Source organism: Herpailurus yagouaroundi, unplaced genomic scaffold (assembly GCF_014898765.1).
Source record: "Herpailurus yagouaroundi ecotype Mexico unplaced genomic scaffold, PumYag 182, whole genome shotgun sequence".
In the NCBI taxonomy this organism is placed as follows: Eukaryota; Metazoa; Chordata; class Mammalia; order Carnivora; family Felidae; genus Herpailurus; species Herpailurus yagouaroundi.
In genome coordinates, this window is record NW_024412413.1 from 18,145,150 (window position 1) to 18,162,611 (window position 17,462).

A 17,462-nucleotide genomic window follows, 5' to 3' on the forward strand; every position below is an offset into this window, starting at 1 on the left:
GCACACAAGAGAGAGACCCTGAATAGGCCCCTTGTTGTGTAGAGCCCGATGTGGGGCTTGAACTCATGAACCATGAGATCATGACCTGATCTGAAATCAAGGTCAGATGCTTAACCAACTGAGCTACACAGGTGGCCCACTACTGGTATTTCTAATATGCGTGACAACCATACAAATAGATGTTGTCTCTGTTTTACAGGTGAGGAAACTGAGGCTAATGGAGATGAGCACGTAGTTCAAAGCCGCGAGATCAGTAGGAGACAGAACCAGAATTTGAACTCAGATCTGTTTCCAAGGCATAAATATTCTTTATTCAATGTTGTTCCTTGTGGGATTAATAACACCTTTCATTTCCACCCTGTTGTTCATATGGAAATAAAATATTCATGATGATAAAAAAATTATGAGGATAAAATATGTATGAAATGTGGGGGGAAAAGGGAGATGAAACAGGTGGGGAAAAAGAGGTACAATCATGATTATAAAAGCTTCTGGACTTAAGATCACTGAAGTTTCATTCCCATTATGTCTGTTTGTTGCTTGGATAAAAGAAATAAGTCATGGGGCGCCTGGGTGGCGCAGTCGGTTGAGCGTCCGACTTCAGCCAGGTCACGATCTCGCGGTCCGTGAGTTCGAGCCCCGCGTCGGGCTCTGGGCTGATGGCTCGGAGCCTGGAGCCTGTTTCCGATTCTGTGTCTCCCTGTCTCTCTGCCCCTCGCCCGTTCATGCTCTGTCTCTCTCTGTCCCAAAAATAAATAAACGTTGAAAAAAAAAATTAAAAAAAAAAAAAAAAAGAATAAGTCATAACACTAATTATGTCAGGCATATTAATAGAGTCAATTATGCTTATGCAGATTTTTCTCTTGCTCTGATTAAACAAAATAATTCTTCCAAGAGGCATTTAATTTGGTGCCATTTTTCCTGCCAAAGACTAAATGTACTTGTAGAGATGGAAAGACATCTGCTTTTGAGATGCACAGTAATAGAACAGTAAGTTTGCAATTTAGCATCTTCCCAAAAAGCAAATGTAAAAGTTCTAGCCCCTTAATTATGCTTTTCTTTTCTTTTTTTTTTTTTTTTTTCAGAAAAAGAAGTTTTCATAAAAATAGAACAAAATATAGGGTAATGACTGTATTTTCCTTTCATGGGTCCACCAAGGAATAGAGGGAGAGTGATAAGAGTTCTTGACTTCATGTTCCCCATCCATACCCTCATCAGTGTTCCCTGTCATTAACAGGCACTGACATTCACCCGTTTTTTTCAAATCTGGAGCCTAACATTAGCCATGACGCCTCACATTCTCCTGTGCTCCACGTCTGATCTCTCAGCAAATGCTATGGGTTCTTGCTTTCTCCTTTTTTATTAAAAAAATTTTTTTTAATGTTTATTTTTGAGAGAGAGAGAGAGAGAGAGATCATAAAGGGGAGGAGCACTGAGAGAAGGAGACGCAGAATCCCAAGCAGGCTCCAGACTCTGAGCTGTCAGCACACAGCCCGATGCAGGGCTTGAACTCCTGAACCGTGAAATCGTGACCTGGATCGTAACCTGAAGTTGGATGCTTAACTGACCTAGCCACCCAGGTGCCCCTTCTTCTTTTTCTCTTTTTAAAATAAACCGTTAATTTTAGGAGAGTTTTAGGTTTTTAGATAAGTTGCAGCGGTAATACCAAGAATTCCTGTGTCTACACATGCCTGGTTTCCTCTTGATCACAGTTTACTGTGGTACATTTATCGCAGCTGAAGAACCATGTTCATAATGTTATTATTAACTTAATGAAGTCCATAGTGGGTTCAGATCCTCTTAGTTTTTACCTGATGTTCTTTCCCTGTTCCAGGGTCCCATCCAGGATGCCATGTTACATTTAGTTGTCATGGTTCCTTAGGCTCTGCTTTGATAGTTTCTCACAATTCCCTGGTTTGTGATGACCTTGCAGTTTTAAAGAGTACTAGTCAGGTGTTTTTTAGGATACCTTCTCTTGGGATTTGTCTGCCATTTTTTTTTCGTAATTAGACTGAGGTTGTGGGTTCTGGGGGAGGAAGACCACAGAGGTAAAGTGCCATTCTCACCACATCGTATCAAGGGTGCGTGCTGTCTACATGACTCACCGCCATTGATGTTGGCCTTGATCACGTGGCCGAGGTGTGTTTATAGCGTCTCTGCACCGTGAAGTTACTCTTTCCCTTTCTATGCTCTGCTCTTTGGGAGGGGGTCGCTCTGTGCAGCTGTGAGCTTTCTTCTCACTCTTTCAAAAGATACTCGTTCAAAACATGTTCTAACTCCATCCCCTACTCCCCCCTCCCGACCACCACCTTGGGCCAGGCCACCATCACCCTCTGACCATATCACTCCTCGACCCAAGGCCCCCTGAAGCCCTCCCAGCACACATGGAATGACAGAGAAGGCCTTCCGTTGCTCCCACGCCCCCACTTTCCCCCCCACCTGTCCTCACACCAGAGTTCTCGTTGCTCCTTGAACTGCCAGGGCCTTTGCACCTGCTCTTCCTCTGCTTTGGACGATCCCTCCTGGCCCCAGGCGGTCTGAGGCCTTGCTCCTCAACTTCTTATTCTTTTCTTCAGCTCTCCAAGCCCTTGTAGAGCATTCGCTCTGTATTACTTCTCACCACGGGGCATTCTGCTGGGTGTTTGTGTACGTCTGCCTCCCCATGGTGGGATGTAAACTTCGGTCAGCGACTGTGCGATCTGTTCCATCTGTTCGCTCCTGCCATGTTCCCAGGCCCTGGCGTAAAGGACCCGCTCAGGAAGCATGTGACCTATTTATGGAATTACACGGTTAGGTGAGAGTGTTGTGCCTGGTGTGGAGTCACCATTCGGATGCAGGTTGTTTTGTCCTCGCTTCCCATTTTGTGAAGATTTTGGAGAGCTTTGTTTTCATGCCCTTTTGCCCTGCCACCGACTAGACGCATAATTTAGACTCCTGAAACGTTCAGAGACCTCTGAAAAACCTATATTTATAGGCATCTGGACCTCAGGAACTCAGCAGCGGTGCTGTGATGTATAGGTTGCTAGCCCTGTGGAGAGCTCTGTAATTAGCTGGAGACGTGGCCAAGCCGCAGACCTGGAGGGACAATGTACACATTTCTGGGTATGCAGAGTGGGCACTCCTGGGTATTAACTGTGCTTGAAGCTGTAAGGGACATTTCTGGAGCATCTTGCTCCACCTTTGTCCCCACGTGATAGCCTGCTCAGATTACCCTTGGAATTAGAACCAATCCAGGTGCTGAAGGAAACCAGACAGGGTTAATAAAAATCCCCAGTGCCGTTAGGTCTTTTATCTTTTTTACTTTGTTCTGCTTTTAGAGATGCCAGTAATCTTCACGACACATTGAGTGAGTCATGTTTTTCAGGCTGGTGGAAAGTTTCTCAACTCTGAAGAGTCCAGAAAATCTGGTCCTAGGCCAGTGGAGAAAAGCATAACCCCCTGGCTGATGGGAGCAGCTCTGGCTTCCTCGATGGGACAAGCCTGTTGACGGTTATTCTCAGAGATGCCGTGAGCTCGTGTATGTGTGTGCACACAGGCCCGTGCACGTGCGCACGTGTGTGGGTTGCAAAGGGGCCCGCCGTGAGGACATTTCTGACTTGATTGGTTGCAAGGGAAATCACAATTCAGGGGGCACGAATGGAGCAGAGAAATCACCCCAAGTCTGTTTCATTTTCCATATGAAGGAAGGGGTGGGGGGGTTAAATGACTTGCCTGAAGTCCTCTGGGAAGTAGCAGAGGCTAGAAGAGGGGGTCTCAAAGCCCAGGCCTCCCGATTCCTAGTCCAGCAAAGCAACTCTGTTTCACTGCAACTTGCTACGGCTATGTGCCAGAGACTGCCCCACCGCCCCTCAGGCTTCCTTTTTTTTTGTTTTTTGTTTTCCTAATTAAAAATAAAATTTTTAAAAGATTTCATTATTACTATACCTGATGTGGGGCTTGAACTTAACAACCCCAAGATCAAGAGTTGCATGCTCTGCCGACCTAGCCAGCCAGGGGCTCCCCCCGCACATGTCCTTTGCTTTCTTCTCTCTACTTCACCTGCGGTAGGTCTCCTGGTATCCTTACTTTGGAGATGAGAAAACCGACACTTAGAGACCTTGTCAGGGTCACCCAGCTACACAGAGTAGGACTGGGATTTGATGCCTGGTCCCTCAGCACTGGGGCCTGTGTTCTTTGTGACAATAGTGTCCCATGAGGCCCTTTCAGCCGCCTGTGACATAAAAACATGGTGTGTCTATTGGGAGTGGCTCCGCAAGAATACACCGCTCTGGGGCCCACGGGTGGGTGCGTGGCCGTGTCTCCCTGTGATGTCTGTGTCCTGCTGGGGAGTCTGGATAGACCTCGTTCAGAGAAGAGCCGCCACAGCCTCCAGGAGTCTGTGCGCAGAGAGCGTACCCTCTGTCTCTGGTTCTCGCGCTGGTGGCCAGCCCTGTATCCCACCGTGAACCTCCTGAGCGAACCCACCGGGCGGTCGGACGCGGCAGGCTCTGCTGTCACAGGATGGGCGTCTCCTGCGGTGGCTCAGCGTTCATCAGAGTTGATTACAGGTGGTTGACGTGGACTCGGGTGTGACACGGGCCGGGGCCAGGGCTCAAGTCCGGCCCAGCCTCTGTCTATCTCTGTGAGCCTGAGCCGTTCGCTTGACTCTGCTTCTCAGATTATTCAACGAACGGACATGAGATGCTCGACCTCCTCCGTGCTGGTGCTGTGAGGAGTACGTAGAATAAAGTCACAGACGTGTCCACAACAGCGGGTAGCACGTGGCTGGCTCAGTGAAGAAGCACCTGTCTCAGGAACGTTGAAGTATCTTCCCCGGGTCCTCCCCCTTCCTCCTCACTCCCAAGTTCAGGAGGAGACTCCAGGGATGGGCAGGATCGCGGTGCTGTGTGGTGGGTTCCGGGCATGTGTGTGTGAAGTGTGTTAGTAAAGACACGGAACCGTACACAGCGTTCAGAGGTCTTGGAAACGCCCCTGAGTGGAAATAGCGTTTGGTGATTTCTTGGCATAAGTGGCGGGCATCAGATAAATGAGCTCAGATGTGACATTTGAGTCAGCACTTTGTGCAGCTCGGACACTTGCCGTGTGCAGTTCAGCTGGTGGGAGCAGGAAGCGTCCTCACCCAAACGTGGCCCTGGTCACGACAGGTTAGTCCAGTCGTGCAAAGAGGCTCCTGTGCGTCTTGATAGCTGTCTAGGTTTTTACGTAAGCAGTTGACATCGTGATTGGGAGATCCTGGTGACACAGCCTCTCTAGGCTCAGGAGTATTCTTTTGTCCCGCAAGACTGTACTCCAAGGGCAGAGGGGAGTCGGGAGAGCAGGCAAAAAGGCCCAGGCCTGACTCCCCGCCCCACCGCATCCCAGCTGTGTGGCCAGGCCACATTGTTTCATTCAGTGCCCTGGTGCCCCATCTGTAAAATGGGAATGGTAGGGCCCGTGTGCAGTAGCAGCAGATACCGCGCTCGGTACATTGGTGCTCCCCTTGGGGTAGCTGGTGTTCTAATTCTGGGATTTGGGGAGGGAGAGAAGGACTTGGATGCCTAGTCCAGTAGATAAGAACGGAGCTGGGATTTTTGCAGATTTCGAAGAATGGTTTAAGAATAGGAAATGCCAGGGGAACCTAGCTGCCTCTAGAAGTCAACGCGTGTTCTGAGTCACAGTGTTCGAGCAGGAACTGGGTACCACACGCTGAGGGAGGGGCCCTCTTGGCCCGAGTGGGTGGGAGACCGCACCTGATAACGGTGAGGTCTTTCCAGCCCCCGAAGGGTGAGCAGCGGCTGACAGTCCGGATGAAGAAAGCAATGAACGCTGTATGGAGGGCCCCTGCCCCCCTTTGAAAAGTTTTCTGCTTGGGTTGCTTCATGAAACCTGGTAGTGGGGCCATGCAGGGGGCTCATACACTGAGGTGCTCACATGTGAGCTGAATGGATGGTTGATAACATGTTGGGAGAAGTTGTGCTTCCAACAGAGGGGACTATTCATCAGCAGCCTTAAATACAGTAGGAGGAAGTGAAGTCTTGGAGGTAGAAGCAGATGTGTCTCCGGGGTCTTAGGGAAATAGGAGTCCCAAGGCAGAGGGATGGGATGGGCAGAGGGAGTTAAGACGAGAGAAGCTGGGGCAGGGGTGAGGCCTTACCTGTGTCTGGGCAGTAGACGGGAGTGGGTGGAGGGAGGGCACTGTGGCCAAGAGGAACTTGGTCTGAGAACAGAGGGCCAAGCTGTGCTCCGTCCTGACCCCGTCTTCCCACCAAAGTACATCAGCCACCTCAGCTTTTGTACAGGGACCGGATGTGATCCGTGTCTTGAACTCAGAACGTTGTTAGCTGAAAAATGGTTCCTTTCTTTTTTTCTTAGTATCCAGCGGAAATCAGGAAGTATGAGTATGACCCAAATTTTGCCATCCGTGGACTTCACTACGATGTGCAGCGGGTAGGTTTCACCCTCACGTTCTTTTACAGTTTGATGGTGTTTGGGAAGAACGTGTACTCTTGGTGCTTTTCTTTGCTGAACACAGAACGTGATTTTCAATTATATTCTTTGGGGCTGCAGAACTGAATGATTTAAAAAACATCTTTAGATAAAGTCTTTTTCAGGAGACTATGTGTTGGAAAAAATGAGTGAATGCATTAGCCATTTGGAAGATACTGTTTATTTCTAGAAGGAAGAGCCAGTTGTCATATTGTTTTGCAGATTTTGCAGTCATTTCCTTGGCAGGTTGCACGGTGCTTTAATCAGCAAGCAAGGTCCGTGTCAGATACATACAGGGTACTTCCTTGTCATGGCAGCCTGCTGTTGACACGATTTATAACCCACAGTCCTCATAAACATGCTGTCTGTTCTGTGCTACTCACCTGTGCATGTGTTTATGTTTTTGAAGGCGGTTTTGATGAAGATAGATGCTTTTCATTACATCCAGTTGGGAACCGTCTACAGGTAAGAGTAAGAGGAGGTAAATTTAATTCACCCAAAGTAACCAAGTGGTTTTGGGTTTCAAGACCCACTGACCGCTTAGTGATGCAGAGGGTTTCTGTGTGCATATTTGTGATTTATTCACTCATTCCTTCAGGAACATTGATTGGCACCTACTGTCATGCCAGGTCTGGAGGATGCTCCAAGGAGCTGGGAGTGTAGGTTGGAAGCCACATAAATAAGCCAGTGACTGCAGTCTGTAGTGACGAAGGCAATGATGGACGTGTGCTGAGACTATGAAGGGGCACTCTGGGGGACTCTGCTGGAGGAGGGCTCTCCAGAGGTGTCTGTCTGCCAGCTGAGTGAGGGTTCTGGGATACGGGTTTGGGTGGGGACGGGTGCTGGGGTTAGGCAGCGGGTTCTGGTTCCCACCATGGCAGTTGAGTAGTTTGGATATTAAGACATTCCCCCCTCCTTGCCCCCCATTTATTAGAATTAATAGAAGTACTTAGTTCAGGCTGAAATCTTTGAAACTGAACATGAAGGATTTTGCCTTTTCTAATTCTTGAATTTGGGGAGGATTTAGGAGTGTCGTTGTTGTACCTTAAAAACAGAGGTGTGCATATCTTAGATTCTTCTTTCACAAACTTTTTATTTTTTTATAATTTTTTTTAATGTTCATTTATTTTTGAGACAGAGATCGAGTGAGTGAGAGCGGGGGAGGGGTAGAGAGAGAAGGAGACACAGAATCGGAAGCAGGCTCCAGGCTCTGAGCTGTCAGCACAGACCCCAACACGGGGTTTGAACTCATGAACTGTGAGATCATGACCTGAGCCAAAGTCAGATGCTTAACCAACTGAGCCACCCAGGCGCCCCACAAACTCTTTATTAAAGTTAACATTTTTTTAATCCAAGTTAAATATGTTCACAGAATCAGTGCTGAAAGTGTTGTGGTGGGCAGCAGTCCTGTGTCCCCCCCTTGCCCTCCAACCCCTTTACACTCTTGATTTTTTTTTTGTTTGCATTTTTCTTCCAGTAATGTGCTTATTTTTCATATTTCTGTTTCCTAATTTATTAACTCTGGACATCATCTCTGCCACGGGACAGGACTTGGCGTGCACACACACACACGGCTTCTGCAGTCTCGTTTCTAGAGCCTCGTGACGGTCCATGTCTGCTTGTTCCTCCAGTGTTGGTCATTGTTTGCATCGTGACTCTTCAGTCTTATTTCCTTCTTAACACCAGGTCGTGCACCGTGACTGCTTTCTTCCTTGTACAGCGTGTGCCTTTTCTTAGATTTCATAACCACATCATTTTTTATTTGCTTCGTTTTCCGTAGAGGTGTCCCTGGTTTTTTCTAAATGCCCCATCACAGATATCATCCGTGTGTTTATTTCCCAACAGTTCAAATGTTTTAGATAATCTATCACTTACTTTTTTTTTTTTTTTTTAATTGACTACCCTTCTCTGATTGCTCATCCTGGAGCTGGCGTTGGCCTCTGTCCCCATTCCCTGGTTCCCGTCCCTTCCTCTCTCTGGTTTACTCCCTTGTTTTGCTGGAGCACATCCTCCAGGAGCTCCCCAGTGCCTCACAGGGCTGAGCCTCTCTGGGGGGCTGTGGCGGTTATTCGGTTCCTCTCGTTGGTGTCCCTTGTGGGCCTCTGTTCTCCACTTGCTGTGTCAGGCACTTGCTTTGTGTCTTCCGGTGAACATACTGAAATGTCTTGTCTGCTGATGTTTTTGCTCTCACTTCCCTTGACTTTTGGAGTAGTTTATTCTTTTATTATCGTTTTAATGGTGTTTCAGAGGGCAGAAGAGATGGCGATGTTGATGAGAATAATAGTACTGGTGATAATACACAGCCACTAGCAAACCTGACGTCTTGCTACGGCACAGACACCGTCACAAGGGCTTTATTTCAGTTAACTCGTTTGATCCTCAGAATAACCTTGTGAGGCTTGTACTAGTATTACCACAGAGGTCTTAAGTAACTTGCCCAAGGCCGCACAGAAGTAGGATTCAGACCCAGGGCCTGTGGTCTGGGCTTGTTGTAGGCGTGGCTGGCTCCAGGGGCCAAACTGACCTCTCACAACTCTTTCCACCTTTTGGCTCTCTCCCTCTGGCTTTGCTCCAGGCAGACCCCTCTGTGTGATGCACCCAGCCCCCCACCCCACCCCGCCTGCCCCGCCCCAGGTCAACAGGAGAAGGGGACTCTCTCTTGCCAACAGATACAGCCGGTCTCGGAGTGCGTGAGGCAGTGCACAGGGTGCATGTGTTCCTTTCCTCTGAGTTCTTTCTTGCTGCTCGCCACCTGTTCATGCTGGCCTTCTCCCACGGTACGGTTTTCCTCCCTCGCTGCTTCTTGAAATCTCACCCGTCCTTCCTTCAGGGCGGACTTGCGGGGAGGTCTCACCCTGCCCTCTCAGCCTGACCTGGTCTTTCCTTCCTCTTCTTGGACGATGCCGTCCTGTGGCTCCTGATTGTCTTGTTTCTTCTTCTGTAGGCAAGTTGTCCACCATGTCAGGGAGTATGGGGCAGAGCGAGACCCCCGCCAAGGCGTTTGGAGGAGAAGGAGTGTCCAGGTTTAGGTCCTGGGACGGTCGCTGTGGCCGCAGTGCCGAGGGGATGTGGTGGGCCGAGGGGGCTCTGGGGTCACACTTCCTGAGCGTGGACCCCAGCCCCACTGCTGACATGTGTGTGGCCTTGAGCAAGTTCTTGGCCATCCCAAAGCCTTGGTATCCTCCTCTGTAAGATTGGCATAACTCCACTGCCTGCCTCAGGGTGACTCGTCATGTAGACCAGAGCATGCTCAGGGTAGCAGAAGCACGCGGAATGCCCTTCCTTTTCCCTTAAAAGGGGTAAGAATGAGCCCATGGCTGGGCAGAGTGCCCCCTCCTCAGCCTCACCCGTTTCTGAGACCTGCTGCGGGTCCCCGGATCCCACATCAGTTCGACTTTTGTGTTGTGGGCTGTGGGAGTGGATGCCACGGGGCAGAGGAGGAGGCAGACTGGCTGTCCCCACAGTCCCATTTTGTACCCATGATTTAAGTTCTTCATGGGGACCTTGTGAAAGCTGCATTTGCTCTCATCAACCCAAAGAGGTTAAATTGCTTGTCCAGGTGATAGCCCTACTAATTAAGGAAGCTGGGATTTGAACCCCGGACAGACTCGGTCAGATTTGCACTCCTAACCTTTCTGTTTCTCGCAGTCACACAGGGCTGTGTAAGTAGTTTGAATTTTTTTTTTTTTTAAAGTTCGTTTATTTTGAGAGAGGGAGTCAGAGTGAGTGGAAAAGGGGAAGAGAGAGAGGGAGACAGAATCCTAAGCAGGCTCTGCGCGGTCAGCTCAGAGCCCGATGACAGGCTCGAACCCACGAACCGTGAGATCATGAGCTGAAATCAAGAGTCAGACTCTTTACTGACTGAGCCACCCAGGCGCCCCCCCCACCCAAGTAGTTTCTATTTTGATCCTAGCGCTGGCTGAGGTTACATCTAGGTGCAGGCGGTCCCCCAAACCTCCTCCCTCCCCACCAGCCTGTCGCAGAATTCAGCTGGCTGCAGCTGGCTTTCTCCCCGCTTTTGAGCTGACCTTTGGTTACTTGGGCCTTAAAGATGCAGCTTGTGAGGTTCTGTGCCTGTGAGTGTGTCTTAGGGTAGTGCCTAGTTTGGGGGCAGAAGGATGACTCCGCCAGCAGAGTTCTTCCACTTTTTATAGTTTCTTTCTAAGTGTTAGAGCCTTAGGCGTGTGCACGCCTGAGCGCTGATACTTTAGCAGGAGCTCTGCCCCAAGGTCATTGTCCAGACTGATCTGGTGAATGATAAAGTGCAATGTATCAAGTTAACCAAGATTGGGGCAAAATATTAATGCATCTCCTTGGGTATTTTTGAAAGTTCTATGAGGGTGGAGAACAAAGGGAAAAGGCTGAAATTAGATTCCCATCACAGCTGCACGTCAGCCATCAATTACAGCTTGTATGTGTTGTTGGCCAGGTGATTTTATGTGATAAGCAGCCTGTTCATATTAGTAACTAAGACTCTTGTTGCATCGTGGATACTCCCACGTGGCACCGCGGAGACTTCCCACCATTCATTCTGTGGTCTCCTCACCACTGGTGTCTGTTTCTCAAGCACCTTCCCGAGAGACGCGGCTGGGGAACAGACATTTTTCTTCACAACACGCTGGAGCAGTCAGTGCCAGGTGGGGAAATAGGAGAACGTGAAATCCCCAGTGACAGCACCTGCTCCCAGCGCCGGTGGCTGAGGGAGGGTGAAACCCAGGTCACTCGGACTCCAAAAGTCACCCTTCCCTTTGTGGAGGGGCTGGATTGGTTCACAGATTCTGCTGCGGCTCCTGGAGGCAGGCAGATGGCAGATGTCACCCTGGCTTTTTGTAGATGAGGAAACTGGCCTTTGCTGTCACATAGCATCTGGGGTCATCCCTCTCGGAGGTGACATCTGGGCTTCCTGCCTTGTGTCATGGGGTTTTTAGTCCGCCTGAGCCTCATGCCTGGCTTTTCCCTCCTCAGCACTGACCTTAGGTTAGAGCATCAGAGGTCAGGAGGATGATACAGACAAAGCTAGCCTGTCTCTCCCTAATGTAGTAAAAACATAAAAATGGAAACAAAGACCCACCCCAAGGCAAAGGAAGGCCTTGTGCTTTGTTGAGAGAGGCAGCACGACGTAGAGGTTGAGGAGCTTGGGCCTGAGAGCCAGGAAGCCTGGGGTCCGGTCCTGACCCACCACTTCTTACTTCGGTGACCTTGCCTAAGATATGTGACCTATCGGGGCCTCAGTTGCGTCTGCTGGGAAATGGGAGGATGATAGTGCTCCCCTCCTAGGATTGCTGAGAAGTAAGTGAATGAGTGTGTGGAATTCACATCTGGCGTCTAGGACGTATTATTTTTCTGTCCTTATTCCAACGGCCTGCTGTTAGTAATGGTAGCAGCTTCTCGCCTGTGATTTGTAGCGCTTACCGGCGGCACATCTCACCTCCTCGTGACCGCGGTGTCTGGCACCTCAGCTGAAAATCCCAGCAGTTGCCAGAGGTCTGAAAATCGCTGTTCTTGCTACGTGAGTCTAACTGCACTGCCCGTGATTTTTCCAGAGGCCTCAGCGTTGTCCCTGATGAAGAAGTCATTGAAATGTACGAGGGGTCCCACGTACCTTTGGAACAGATGAGTGACTTTTATGGAAAGGTAATGAGAGATTATTCGTTTAAGGCAGCCTATCTGTTTCCTTCTCGAAACACGGCCTGGTAGATTTGGGGTCTCTGTGTGCTCCTGCGGAACTGACAAGGGCATTTGGGACGTTTTGAGAGACCCTGGATTTGAGAGAGGCTCGTATGTTGGTGTTTCTCCTAGGTCCTTCAAGATTGCCCTTTCTTAGCCCTTTCCTCCCTACCTGCTAGAGGCTCTCTACACTTTCCGTGCACCCATCCCTGTCTGTCACCCTTCCTCCCAGCGTGTCCCCACCTTCTGATGAAGTCCGCGTAGTAGAGGTCACCTGCCCTGAGATCCAAGATAACAGGTCACCCTGTGCCGCAGGGAAGCCTCTGCTTCTCTGACTTCTGTCTCTGAGCTTTTGCTCCAGTCTTGTTAGGTGGGCTTTTGTTTACATTGTCAAAATGCACTGGAAGATGCCTGGTCAGCTGGTAAACTTAGGGCTACAAATCGCAGGCACTCAGAGAAAGGCTCTTTTTCAGGCTCACATATGGCTGCACGGAGGTGCTCACATTCAGGAGAGTTACATGGCTTTTAATGCCATTCCCCAGGCCATAATCGACTTGCTGACTTTCCTCTGGGTTTGGTGGGGTAGAGTGAGCTGGAAGTTAGACAGAGTTGTCACAGGAGCGTGACATTGGTTAGACTTTTGGGGGGGGAGATCAGGGCATTTCCTTGGATTTCCCAGTTACGCTTAGAGTAGGATGTCGGCTGTGGTGGGAATGAGAAGAAAAGGTGAAGGCTTCTGCTTTGTTATTGTTAGAATTATCCTTTTCTTGGGGAGAGGGATCCAGATGTTGAAGACCTCCCCCAGATAAGTCTCCGCTTCTGAAGTTCTCCTCCCTGCTTGCAGAGTTCTCACGGAAACACCATGAAGCAGTTCATGGACATCTTCTCCCTGCCAGAGATGTCGCTCCTGTCCTGTGTCAACGAGTACTTTCTCAAGAACAACATTGACTATGAGCCTGTCCATCTGTACAAAGACGTCAAGGTGAGAGGCGGTGATGCCACGACTCTCCAAGCATTTTAGCAAAGGGACGGAATCATTAGCCTCCTTTGGCTAGGTGTTTGAAACAGTCCTTCGTCTGGGATCTCTTTTATTTACGGTTTTACCTTGAAAATTGTTAAGAAAGATGTTACACCAGAACACTTGGAAATCAGTCTAATTTCGTGTTAAAAGAAGAGGGTACTCATACTGTTATCTGGATTTCTAATTCTTTCCGACCAAAAGCCAGGGCCCGTGCATCTGGTCAGAGGGGCTGGTGGTGGCTGAGGTCCAGCCGGCCCACCTCACCCCTGCGACCCAGCTCACCCCTGCGCCTGCCTGTGGAGAGGGTGACGTCACACCAAGGCTGCAGCCCTCTTGTCCCCAGAGGTTCCATGGAGGCCTTCCCAGGCCCTGCAAAAGCTGTGCAGAAACCCAGTGGGGGAGGTTTATAGACAGCTATGAAACTTACACACATACAAATGCACATCATTTATGTAACTTCACATTTATATATTTTCATTTATATTCACAAACGTGTGTTTATATGTATTCTTTAAGCTGTCTGAACTTTGTTCAGTACTTAAAAACATGTTCATGTATTACTTAATAATACTTATTTCAAATATATATAGTAAATATATGCATATATATTCATATACGTAGTATATATTGTGTATTAAATTTTTTTTTTCATGTTTATCTGAGAGAGGGAGATCGAGCAGGGGAGGGGCAGAGAGAGAGGGAGAGAAAATCCCAAGCAGCACAGAGCCCGATGCAGGGCTGGATCTCATGAACAGTGAGATCATGACCTGAGCCAAAGTCTGGAGTTGGATTCTTAATTGACTGAGCTACCCAGGTACCCCTACGTACTTATAGTTAAAAGATCTGTACTTATGTACTATAATGCTTTTATGCCTACATGCTTAGGACTGATTTTAAATTTTGGCTAAAATTACGGGTTTTAGGAAGATGAAGGATGAAGTCTAGCTTCTTAATGTTAGTCTGGTATTATTTGAACTAATGTTAAATATTTAGTTTCTGTTCTCCTTTTGGTGCCCTGAAATACTTTAAGAATCACTTGTGAAAAAAAAGAACAAGAATCACTTTCAGTTATATAACCCTTTGCAGGCATGAGGAGAGATGTTTATGCACCAACAGCGAACACTTACATATATTCCAGGCACTGTTTTTCTGAGTGCTTTATGCATATTAAGTAATTAAATCCTCACAATAATGCCTGGAGGTAGGTACTATTTTTACCCTCATTCTACAGTTAAATTGAGGCACAGAGAGGTTGAGTAACTTGCCCAAAGTCACACAGCTCGTAAGTGGTAGAGCCTAGATTTCAGGCCAGGTAAGTTTGGCTCCGGCTTGCTCTTAACCCCTACCTTCTGTTGATGTGAAGTTGAACAAGCCTGTGCTAAAAGGTGATTGGGGTTGAGTTTATAGTCCAGAGGTGCTCACTTTTGACAGAAGTCTACCGGTTTTCTAAGGCTTATGGCCCCGTTTTGCCTGCAGCCCAGTCCCCGGCCACACCCTCCAGTAAGTGTCCATGTGCCTCCAGGCGTGCCGCCTAGGTAGCAGACCTGCTTAGTGCCCCCTGAGAGGAGGGCTGTGCTCTGATAGCTGCAGGCCATCAGGCTGCCACACCCTGGGGCGCGTGGGGGCGGTGAGCGGCCTCCTCTTGATGGTGTTTACTGGCTGGGTTACCATCTCCCTGACGATCCCCCGCCTCACTGAACTGAAGGTCCTGCCATTGGCCTCGCCCTCTTTCTCTAGATGATGGAACCTGCCCTTGGGGTCCAGGGAGGGATGCAGAGAGGAAACAGCAAGGATTCCCTTTCCGCGGATGCCCTGGGACCGTTTCTGCGTGATCCTGCATAGACGTTGCCATGTATCACGTGGGCTTTGTTCAGAGTTGTTCGCACAAGTTACCTCCTCCCAGGGGCCCTTTTGACAACTGCATTGGAACCTGCCACTGTCGCCATGGAAACCTAAGTTTCCCCCCGAGGGGCCGCCTGTGCCAGATAGGCCAGAATTTCGATTTCATTTGGTGCTTGCATCACCAGGCTTCTAAAGGCGGACATCGTCCCGAATGCCGTCTTGCTTGTCCTGTTACTCAGGCGACCTCACTTATGGTTTCACTCACTAAAAACCTCTCTTTGGACAGGATTCAATTCGAGACGTGCACATCAAAGGAATCATGTACCGAGCAATCGAAGCAGACATCGGTATGTAGCCTCATGGTGAAGACAGCCTTCCCCCTGCCAGGCCACGGCGCAGGCATTTTGCCTTCATTCCCGGGGCCGAGCAGGGGCCGTAGGGCCCTTCCGAGTGCAGCGTGCGGACCTGGCTTCCTCGCGGTTCAGATGTCTCCCTCCCCTTTGTCTCAGAACTTGGCGTAACAGTGACTCAAAAACAGGGGAGCGGGCGGCTGCAGGCACTTTGTGTTTTCACTCAGACCCAGGCAGGAGGCAGGGGCATGGTCCCCGATGGACCCGGTACTGGTGGGACCACCCTGCCTTAAGACTTTTCTGCCCCCAGTGTCCTGGACAGTGCCGGGCACCTGGGCCCCTTTGGTAACCGCCTGCAGCCTGACGGACTTCACGCTGAGTCCGTGTGTACTCTTCTCTTGCTCGCAGAAAAGTATATCTGCTACGCCGAGCAGACCCGCGCAGTGCTGGCCAAACTGGCTGATCATGGCAAGAAGATGTTTCTCATCACCAACAGCCCCAGTAGTTTTGTGTAAGTTGTTGTGGGTGACCTTGCTGGCTCCAGCTCACGACTTGTATTCCCACTTATCTGAACAGTTGGAAATTGGAAAGAAAAAGTTGCAAAAGTGGTTAATCCCTCTCTTGTGAGACTCACCTGGCTGACGTGTCGTTCCAGGGACAAAGGGATGAGGTATATTGTCGGAAAAGACTGGAGGGACCTGTTTGATGTGGTCATCGTTCAGGCTGAGAAGCCAAACTTCTTTAACGATAAGCGGAGGTGAGTGTCTTTCCGGGAGAGGTAGATTTTAGTCCTTTGCTGCCGTGAATACTTACGTAGTGCAACTTGGTAAAATCTAACTGGAAAATCAGAAGCATCTGACATTATAGCTTTTGATTTTTAATCCTTCTAGCAAGTAATTGCATAGAGGGTGAGATTAGTGCATGGCCGACAGCTTGAGACTGTTCTCACTTCAACCTGAGTCCTACGAGTCAGGCTGTAAGAAAACTACTGAGGGGCACCTGGGTGGCTCAGTTGGTTAAGTGTCCTACTTCAGCTCAGGTCATGATCTCCCAGTTTGTGAGTTCAAGCCCTGCATCGGGATCTGTGCTGACAGCTCAGAGTCTGGAGCCTGCCTCAGATTCTGTGTCTCCCTCTCGCTCTATGCCCCTCTCCTGCCTGCGCTCTGTCTCTCTCAAAAATAAAATAAAAACATAAAAAAGAAACTTAAAAAAAAAACAACTACTGACAGCAGTGAAAAGCCATACGTAGTGTTAACATCGTAAGTTAGACTTCTTGATGCAGGTACATTGTGAAGCGTAACAAGACAGCAGCAACAGCAAAACTGCCTGGTGGGTATTTTTCTCCGTACAGCTCTAAGTGGTGCATTTAAAATTCCAGTTGGATTCTGCAGAACTCTGCAGAAGTTCTGTGTCAAGTGGAGTACCTCTCTACCAAGGCTTACGTGGTGTGTTCCTGTCATGGGAAACAGAGGGGCGGGAAGTCGTGGGTTCTGACAGTGACTCCGGTGTGCTCTTGGCATTAATAGGTGCGGTGCGGATCAGGGATCCTGAAATGCCTTTAATGGGCGGAACCGACCTCTTCACCAAGAGTCGTCCCCCCAGATATCAATAGTGTTGACAGTTACTGCACTGGGGTTATAAGAATAATCTGCACTTTGTATAAAGAAGCACTTTAACCCACATTTTTCTGTTCCACGATTGGTAACCAGGCAGTCTTTCCCTCTCCGCCAGGTGATTTAACGTATCATAATGCAGTGCTCCATAGTTCATGTTGAATGGATTAAATTCCTCTTGGGACACTAAATTCCCATTTTCCAAGTGTCATAGTGATTCCTGAAGGAAGAGGCAGATCCAAGAGCCATGTGCAGAGACTGAGAATTCAAGGGAATGAAGGAAAAACTTAAGAGTGTTGATCAAAAACAGCTATACATTGGCTGGCTGCTTTCTCACTGAGAAAACGCTCTCCCGAACTTTCTTATTAGATCCCAGGGTGTGATCAGGACAAGGGCCTCATCTCCCCCTTCACCAAGGACACCCTCTCCTTGTTATACTTATACACAGTGGCAGAGTGCTGTCTTAGACTATTTCCTGGGGGGGGGGGGGGGGGGGGGGGGGGC

The 17,462-nt window shown here is 49.1% G+C and overlaps 1 protein-coding gene across 1 annotated transcript in view; it reads left to right on the plus strand.

Moving 5' to 3' along the window:
• The window catches only part of NT5DC3 (5'-nucleotidase domain containing 3), a 41,751-nt gene that overhangs the window by 3,452 nt on the left and 20,837 nt on the right, over nt 1-17,462 (plus strand). The window contains exons 2-8 of the mRNA XM_040491056.1: nt 6,352-6,426; nt 6,875-6,930; nt 12,009-12,099; nt 12,977-13,114; nt 15,282-15,342; nt 15,754-15,856; nt 16,001-16,102. Coding sequence (XP_040346990.1) covers nt 6,352-6,426; nt 6,875-6,930; nt 12,009-12,099; nt 12,977-13,114; nt 15,282-15,342; nt 15,754-15,856; nt 16,001-16,102 — 626 coding nt within the window. The remainder of the gene's footprint in view (nt 1-6,351; nt 6,427-6,874; nt 6,931-12,008; nt 12,100-12,976; nt 13,115-15,281; nt 15,343-15,753; nt 15,857-16,000; nt 16,103-17,462) is intronic.